General features: G+C 45.0%; 1 protein-coding gene across 1 annotated transcript; it reads left to right on the forward strand.

Moving 5' to 3' along the window:
• Nucleotides 1-629: 629 nt before the first annotated feature.
• Nucleotides 630-9,361, forward strand: stard3nl (STARD3 N-terminal like). The gene is made up of 9 exons (XM_070973713.1): nucleotides 630-791; nucleotides 4,142-4,488; nucleotides 5,967-6,044; nucleotides 6,220-6,297; nucleotides 6,880-6,933; nucleotides 7,066-7,183; nucleotides 7,572-7,670; nucleotides 8,369-8,436; nucleotides 8,520-9,361. The coding sequence occupies exons 2-8, from the start codon at nucleotides 4,285-4,287 to the stop codon at nucleotides 8,431-8,433; spliced, it is 696 nt and encodes a 231-aa protein (XP_070829814.1). The 5' UTR covers nucleotides 630-791; nucleotides 4,142-4,284; the 3' UTR covers nucleotides 8,434-8,436; nucleotides 8,520-9,361.
• Nucleotides 9,362-9,469: the final 108 nt, after the last annotated feature.

The following is a 9,469-nucleotide window of genomic DNA, read 5'->3' on the forward strand; positions in this document are numbered from 1 at the left end:
ACATGGAGTTGATGCTTACATACAGTACATTCATATGCACATCTATATAGGAAGAAAGACATCCCTTTATTAGTCACACAGAGTGTATATACAGTGACGGCATGTATTTATTGACGGTGACAGTGTATGATGATGCAACCCTAATTCCAAAAAAGTTTGTGTAAAACATAAATGAAAACAAAAATAAAAAGTGTTTCTGAGTCCATGTAGTTATCTCCTTTACCCAATCATGTGTTCACAAAGTGAGCACAATCACGTTACTATCACCTGTCACCAATGAACCTGTTTACCTGCGGAAAGTTCCAAACAGGTGCACATAAAACATACCTAGACCGAGTACGTGGACTGGTGGTTCCATGTAGCCTACTCTCGGGTAAGTGTTAATGTTTGAATTATTGAGTTATTGATTGATATTTCTTGGTAATTTTAATCTTATTGACGATTGATTGTTTTACATGCATATTAGTTATTAAATATGCTTCAAAATCTATGTGCTATGCGTCTCGAATGAAGTTATGACGAAAAAAGAAAAAATATAATCTCTCAAAAGCTGCTGAGCTCCATTATGGCCGCCAGGGGGAGCGCTACGTCACTTCAAGCCGCCGGTCCAGCGCCACACTACATATCCCAGAATCCTTCGCGCCGCTCTTTCATATTCTGTCTGCCTCCATCCTGTCCGAGTAGACGAAAGGGAAACAGATGACTTGTCTGCTGTGTTGAGCTTGAATCCGACTGAAACCTCCCGAGGGTTGATTCAGGATATTAAACGGCTTTCGGAGCGAGTTTATAAGGTAACGGCCATTATGGCGGCTTTTCAAAACTGGTTTTAGCGCACGTCTTTTAAGCTAACTAGCTAGCTAGTTGTCAAATGAACTGAACGATGCTGATAAACACCTCTGCTGTGTTTTAACGTCCTCGGACGGCGTCACAGCTGCACCACGGGTGTATGTCTCGGTTTATTTCAGCACCTTGTGTTTGTTACTTGTTAGCACGCCGGGCTAAGCAGCTGAGGAGCGCGCTAAGGGTTCTGCAGCGGTCCTGTTGTTGTTGTTGGCCTCCTCCCCGCCTCGGCCAGTCGGGCTTTCTGCTGAACCAGGGCTGCACTTTGCGTTTCCTGCTGCGGTTTGTCATCAGCAAGTTCAGGTTGCCACAGTGGTGCAGGGGAAGCTTCATCCAGTGCAGCTTGAATTTGAACTCACTGTCATTAGCATCAACACTTGGTGAAGTGATCCGGCCTCAGAGCTGCAGAGGAGGCTCAGCCAGCACCGCACACGCAGTCAAGTGTCATCTGGGTTTGCATAAAAGCTTTGCATACAGAGCAAACATCATGCAGCTTTCTCATCATTTGTTGGTGCTGATGTGCCCACAGTCCGTGGCATCCATGCAGCCTGGGTCACTTACAGGTGAGGTGAGGATGAACCCAGTTTAAGTTACCAGTCTGCTCGATTTGGCTCCTCCACCTGCAACTGGTTGGCTGGTGATTTCTTTTTTCTTACTTTCTTTCTTTATTGAGTCATCTGTTAACTTCTCATTTAATTAATTTATTTGTTCATACGTTTTCCAGAAGTGGAAAATATCCATCATCACAGTATCCCAAAGATGTTTCATTTATTGTCATACGTGATAAAGGAAAGCAATAAATCCTCATTGGCAAAGCTGGAATCTTGAAAGGCAAACTCAAAAGGAATGAATGAATGAAGGAATGAAAGGAATTCAAATGCTGATCGCTTCAGTATTGCGGTTCAAACCAAGCAGGAAGTGGCACAAATTCAGAACCGGTCTTCGTTAACCATCCATATTTTCATTATTCAGCATCAGAATTTGGCATTAATCGACTAACTCTGGTGTATTTTGAGTTGAAGGTGTGCGACGGTGTCAGAAACTTGAATACATGTGAAGTGTTCATATCAAGCAGTTATGTCAAACCAGTTTCCTTAAACCAGTTTACACATGCTGGTTTACCAGCAGTCCCAAAAAAATCAGCCATAATCAGAATAAAAGGACACATGTAAGAACACTCAAGCAGGATTTTTCTGTGCTATGCTGAGTTTGTTTTCCTCTATTATGGACACATAAACTGGTAAAAGAACAGAAAATCTGATATTTTCAGGGCGGTCTTTGTGGTTGTATTCATACCTGGAAGAAGGCAAACTGACTGGTGTAAGATAGTAACATTTAGTTTAATTAACTGGATGTTTTTAATGTGTTTTTATGAGGAGGGGGCTTGCAGTCGTTAATCAGGCTCAGGAAATGAAAGTCACAGTCACACACGTGCTTTGGACTCACGTTTTAAAGGGCTTCTTCGCCATGAATGCGTTCATCTTCGTCAGTGGAAATCCTGGGACTGATAGTCAATCGAGGTTCAAGATGAAAGCAGTCAGACACAAATGTTTCTCTTTCAATGAACAGCAGTGAGGGGAGCAGGCGGAGCTCCCCCCGCTGGCTGCAGACCGTTACTGCAGCTGATGAAGGTACGTCAACATTCGCCTTCAGCCTCCTCACTGAGGGTCTTCATGTTGCTTATTGGCCGAAGTGCACACACGCCTGCTGCGTTTTAGTAGCCGCCAGCCACTCCCAAAACCAGGAAGACAAGCCAAGAAGGTTTTGGTGAGATTTATTTAGTTTTTGTCCAGTTTGAATGAAGCGAGTTTTACGACGATAAAAAGGCTGTTTCTGTAAGTGGAGTCTGGTTTTGCTGTTGTTGGTTAAACAAAAAGGATCTTACTGTTCAACAAAAAGCTCTGTCTCTTTAGGGGTCTTCTCCATAACGGCGTCAGACATTTAGAGGAACAATCTGAGCCCGTCAGTGGCAGAAACACTTTTGGTGGACGTATGTTGACGGTGTACAAACGCCTGAAGGGAATCTCATCGCAGCCCGTTTCACAGCCGCAGCGCTCTCACTCAATGTTGGACCAGTTTCAAAAAGCGGTGTCCCCTTTAGTCACTTCCTCACAAAACATGTGAAAATAAGGTCCAAACATGTGAAAATCAGGTCTGAAATCAGACGTGGACTACTGGCTAGTTTCTCGTTCTGTGCACCTGAACGACAACACAGCTTGAAGTTAGAGAGACTCATTCTTCTGAGCCACTTTAAAGCTTTATTAGTGAATACATGAAATAATAATTATGATCTGACTAGTGTATGAGTTTGTTGAATCGACTGAGTGAATTTGATTTGTCGTAAAAGATATCCTGATTTTAGTCAGATTTCCTGAATAAGCTTAACTAACTTGAGAAGTACCTCTAATAAAAATGCTGAATTTTTCTCATGGAAATACTTCAGATCGCTTTAGACTGGTGTAGTTATAAAAGGCTTTTAAAAGGTCTTTGTTTCAGGGGAAATGACAGTAAATGACGTGACTCATGGCAGCGACAGTATGAGGGTTTATTGGCTTCCTTTCCCATGAAACTGCCCCCTGTTGCTCAATCTTCTCTGGATCGTTAGCAAATCTTTTACTTAAACAACGTGTGCTAAAGCTGCTTTTTAAGGTAGTAATTTTCGTTTCAAGAATGACCTTAAATTTCAGCTCTGTGCCTTTTTAAGTGATTTATCAACTGCCTCTAACGGAGGGTTCGCGATGAGTTTAAGGTCACGGCGAGCTGAAAGCGGATGCATTGTGAGGATTAAAAAGTAATTTTGAGATGAAGCTGGTTTCCCACTCGAGTGTAAAAAAAATGAAAACCATGTTGTCGTTTATCGGAGCGACTTACAGTTAGTGCAAATCAACAATTAGTTTCACTTCCCAAAAAGCAGCTCGTGTTGTGGAGGTTGTGATCAAAGGTCACGTCATCCAGACAACACGACGGGCCCTAAAAGCAGCGCAGTGACGCTTTAAAGGCGTCATGTGTGAGCTTGTTAAGGCCAGGTGTCCTCACACCTGCGGTGAACCTTAGACATTCAGAGCGTTGCTCAGTGCTCCTCACAGTGACCCCGTTACTATGAATAATCCTCAGAACTGTGAGGAGGTTTTAAGTTTAATATTCGTTCTCGCCGTACAACCAAAACGACGAGCTGAAAGACCTTAAGACTTGAGTCACGGCTGACTGAAGGTAAATCACTCGCAGCGATCGATGAAGAACGATCAGTGGAGCTTTAAAGAACATTTATTTATTGATGACCTTCTGCTTCATCCTCCTGCAGATGCAGTGATTGTTTACCTCCGCCCAGTGAGTCTGCGTCCACTCCACCGGCCCGGCTTCCTGCCCCAATGACCCGCCCCCTCTGACTCCACCTTCTGTTGACCAGTGGGCGGGGCCGGCCCTGCTCGGGAGGTGCCGCTGGGGATGGACAGCCGATGCAGCAGCAGCGCCGATTCACGGCTGACCGGCAGGGGGGCGGGGTCTACCAACACCACGCCCATTTGCGCAAGGGTGGAGTCGTACGAAGCCGGTGAGAAGAAGTGCATCTCGGACGTGAGGAGGACCTTCTGCCTGTTTGTCACCTTTGACCTCTTGTTCATCACCTTGCTCTGGATCATAGAGCTCAATGTAAGACAGAGTTAAGGCTCGCTTCAGACGTCACCGTGTCAGATTTAAACTCTCACCGTGTCTTCACGGCACGTCTTATTTCATGATCAGGCAGAGGTCATCTGTCATCAGTCGGAGGCGGGTCAAGCAGCTGTCAATCAGTGCATTTGAAATGTTTAAGTCTTGCACAGAAAACATTTTTCCATTTTAGCTGACGTCGCTCATCGTGCAGCGTTTGGTCACATGACTGCCCTCGCGGCGTCCCTGCAGCTGTACACGCAGTGGCGGCTTCGTGGTTTTGGTAACTGTGTCGAGGCTGAGCAGAAACCCGTCAGGTGCTTCGGGAGAAGTGGATCAAGGTCATGAAGCTGTAAAACTTAGCGCCCTGATTGAGGAAGTCGTTTTGCTGCCGCACACATTCCCAGAATGCTCCACTTTCAATGAAGTGAACCTTGAGTAGGGAAACAGATGTTTGAACAGTAAACCTGAATGAACCTGTTCGACTGGAACTCAGGTGTCTGATCAAAGGTTCTCCTTTCTGCCACCTTCCTCTTCATCGCAGTTCAACATCAACTCCTTCTGACCAGATTTCCACTTTTTTTGGCCCTGATTTCAGTACCTTGATATTGATTATCTGCCAATACAAAGATCAGATCTTAGTCTGCAGCAGCAGCAGAAGATGACGTCGACACACCTCGTTGTCCTCGAGCCAGCTGATCCAAATACTGGAAGTTAAATTGCTAATATGACATAAAAGACTCCTGAAACTGACGTGACATCTAAAGAGAGGATGTCTCACTCTGCTGGAGTTTTGGGAACTACAGAAACTCTCTGTTGTGGAGTGACAGTTCCTTCCTCATAAAGGATCTTTGTTTAGCATGTTAGTTAGCATAGCATTTATCTTACGTTAGCATTGTAGCATGCTGTCATTTGCGACAGTAAAAGGACTCATCGTCTGGAGCTCAATAATAAGTTGATTAGTTGATTGGGACCAAACTAATCTGCGACCGATTTTATGATCAAGTTATTAATTCTCTTAGATTCTCATTTTTACTGACCGCTTCACTGTAACTGTTGAATACCTGACAGACAAAGAGCTCCAGCTTGAATGAAAAGGACTTCAGAATTAAAGTAAAGATTGCGTGAACACACAGAAGATCATCGCTGGCAGCTGGATAAACTAAGTCCAGTGAAGCAAGCGAGCCGGTGGTTTGCCTTCTCAGTCCAAGTTCCTTTAGATTACACTTCAAACAGCAGTGGCTTCATCACACGAATCAGTCACCGTCATTCCTTAAAATGATAAAACTGGCATTAGTCCAAATCAGCGGGAGGCACGGTTAGTTTAGTACATTAGCCTCATAAATCCTGATGAATACGAGCTCACAACATGTAAGTCAGCCCACCATGAAGAACGCTGTCAGTCACATAACTTGGCCTGTTTGTGTCAACCTTCATATTTTAACACCAGCATAAATGAAGCAAACACTTGTGTCCCGCAGGTGAACGGTGGCATCCAGAAGCAGCTGGACAAAGAAGTTCTACATTACGACTACCGCGCCTCCTTCTTCGACATCTTCGTACGTTTTTACAGCTTTTTATTCCACATGTTCATCAGATCAACTCTATCCTTCACTTCATGGTTTTGTCTCGTTCTAACTCTTTGTCTGCCCTTTCCTGTTTCTCTTCCTGTCGTCCCATCTTTCTTTCTGCCCTTCCCTTCTCACTTCCTCCTCCCTCCCTCTGCTCTCTCAGCTCTTGGCTGTTTTCAGGTTCGCCACGCTCATCCTGGCCTACGCTGTCTGCAAGCTTCGTCACTGGTGGGCCATCGCGGTAAGTCTCCCTCCTCTCGCGCTTCAGTTTGACTGTTGTTCATCTTCTCCCTTTGATTAGGGAGTTTTGAAACTAAGCACACAGACAGTGTTTGGCTGTTGTTGTTGTTGTTGTTTACCTGCAGGTAATGAGGGTGTCACATGTCTGTTTGTGGCTGTAATGACTTTATTTCCCTGCTGTGGGATCAATAAAGTTTTATTGCATCTTTAAAAAAAAGTGATATAATGTGACAAACACATGACGGGTGAGTAGCAGAGAGCAGCCAGCAGGGACACTGAATTCAGAAGGTCACATTTTGGTGTCTTTTCATTTCTGTTAAAGTCGCTAAGGCGTTCCTGTTATTTTGTCCATCCCCCGCATTCACCAGTTTCCACTGTTTTTGATGAACGTAACAGGAGGCAGAACTCTTTCAGTCTGCGGATGCTCACAATTTCCTGATTGTGAGAAATTTTTTTAACCTCTTGGCCTCCGTGGCGCCTCCTGTGATTGGTGGATTTGCCGTCACTCGTTTTCCTGGCTGTTAAAGTGACGCCACCGGTCTGCGCGGCGAGCGTCTCTCACGCGTCTCCTCTGTTTGCTCAGATCACCACTGCAGTCAGCTGTGCTTTCCTGATCGTTAAAGTCATTTTATCAAAGGTAAGAGACCTTCTGTAAACGTTCCAGCCCAGTTTAACCACCAGCATGCTTCAAATTTGTATTTTTATTATATTTTTATTTATCTATGTGATCTGTGTGTGTGTGTGTGTGTGTGTGTGTGTGTGTGTGTAGCTGCTGTCTCAGGGGGCCTTTGGGTACCTGCTGCCCATCATCTCCTTCGTGTTGGCCTGGATAGAAACATGGCTGCTCGACTTCAAGGTTCTGCCTCAGGAGGCCGAAGACGAAAACAGTGAGTCAGTTATTCATCCAGTCATGCGTTCACAAAGAGGTGAACCTTCATCCTCTGTGAACGGCTGAGCCTTTCATACCCAGTCATGATCCTCTCACCTGTCACCAGTGAGCCTGAGTACTGCTATTTAATGTGTTACTGTAACCACCGCTGCTGCCGCTGTTGTTGTTACTACTACTGAGATATACTACTGGCTTTTACTTTGACGGGGGACAGGAAATGAGGGGGAAGGAGACGAGGCTGGGTGGACTTGAACCAGGACCACTGACTCACTGCGATGACACGTCTTCAGTCTTTGACCCTCAGGACGTCAGGATGCTATCGCTAGCGTCAGTGCTGCAGTGTGCCGGCGTTCTGCTCACAGTCGTCTTTTCCCTCCATCTTTCAGGATACCTGTCCATCGTGGACGCCGCCGAGCGAGCTCCTCTCATGTGTCCGGGTCCTATGTCTGACGGACAGTTCTACTCTCCACCAGAGTCTGTGGCAGGTCTGCTGACTCGCACTGACATGAACCACGAAACACCCAGAATGCCTCACACTCACCTCAAGCTTTTCTCACTGATTCTCAGGCTGTGGATCGAGGTTCAAAGGTTGAGGTTCAAAGAGCCACACGAAGCCCTTTAAGGAATGAACTCACCCACATCTACAGCTCAGAGTGAAGTCGTGCAGATAGTTTAGAGTTGATCTGTTCTGTGTCTCAGATTTCTGCCTCCAGGGTGAAAAACACTTCTTGAAAACCTTTTTTCACTGCAAAAATTAGACTAAAACTAAAGAGAAAGGAAAGAAAGTGCTTCCCCTCGTGTTAATGTTTTGAAAGTTTGCTGCCAAACTGTTTGTCTCTTTCAGTTTGAGATTTAAACGTGCAGGTTGAGACTGCAGCGCCCTCTGGTGGCTAACTTTCATGGCTTTCGTGCATCATTGAAAGCAGCAAACAGTCTGAAGATCAACACTTCAGCATCTTCTCAGTATCATTTCATGATAGAGCATCAGTCAAAGTCTCAGCTTAGAAAAACATGCTGAACGTGCACAGTGAGAATCCGTGCACGTGACCAATGAGACCCAGACTAGCTTTATGCTAAGCTAATGCCCTCGTGGCTCCAGCTGCACAGACATGAGGGTGCTCCAGTGAACCAGCACATGTGGTGGAGCCGCTTGTCTCATCGCATCTCGTTTCTCTGTGTTCAGACTCCGACGAGGACCTGGACGATAAACACGATCCAGAAAAGGGGCTCATCCAGCAGGTGACCTAACAGGTAACGGTGAGGAGGAACGCATTTTCCTTCAGGATGACGCAGTTGTTTCTGACCCTGAACCTTTTGTCTGTCTCTGTCCTCAGGATCTCCACCTCTGTTGAGCCGCTGAGGGAAAACTCTGCCTTACACATTCTGCCATTTTAGTTTTTATTCGTTTCAAAGAAGTCTTTGTATATTCACACCCACGATGCACTTATGCGTCTGATATCGGCCCTCTGCATGTACACTGGAACGGCTGCTTAAAAAGCAATTCGGTATCATGACTTTTGGTTATTTTTCAGATCTTTTTCACCACATTTTAGGAACTCCTGACTGATTTCTGTTCATGGATATTTATATGGAAAACTGCACGTGGAGTCTGAGACTCGTAGGCGCCTGAGAAGAATTCAATTCGATGAAACCAAAATCAGATCATCTTAGATTGATTTCAGCATCAGACCAGAACTCAAAGTCTTTAATTTTGTGCTCCGGTGACAAAACGGTTCGACAGAACACTCACGTCTTATGTTTCCAGCTTCATGTTTACTTCGTATTCGCTGGACATTCTCATGTGCTTTGGTTTGAAGTCACTGTAAAGGAAAGGAGGCGCTCTCTGCATGAAGAAAAGGAGGATTCATCGGCCAGTACTGTTTGCTGTGTTTCTAACCGGGTCATTAGAAATGTAGGAACGACAGTGAAGATTTGAAGAACACCGTCTGCCTGAAAAGAGTGAAATATGACTTTAAAACTAAAGGAGCCATAAACCTGCAGCGTGGAAACGTGTAGGTTGGGCTGCAGTGGATGAAAAAGAAGGAAACTGCTCTGAAAAGCTGCTGTTGAGCTGAAAATACATGTACATACCTTCATGCATGCCTTGCAAGCCGAGTGGTTTTGTTTTTACGGAAAGCTTGCCGGTAAAATAGAAACATTAAAATGTGAAATCTTGTGTGCTTGTCCTGGTTTTGATGTTTAATTCAGCTTTCTTTGTTGATGGCTTCAGGCCCGGAGTGTTCAATATTAAATACATTAAATAACATAACCATGAAGTTGACAG

Source organism: Chaetodon trifascialis, chromosome 11 (genome assembly GCF_039877785.1).
Source record: "Chaetodon trifascialis isolate fChaTrf1 chromosome 11, fChaTrf1.hap1, whole genome shotgun sequence".
Classification (NCBI taxonomy): domain Eukaryota; kingdom Metazoa; phylum Chordata; class Actinopteri; order Chaetodontiformes; family Chaetodontidae; genus Chaetodon; species Chaetodon trifascialis.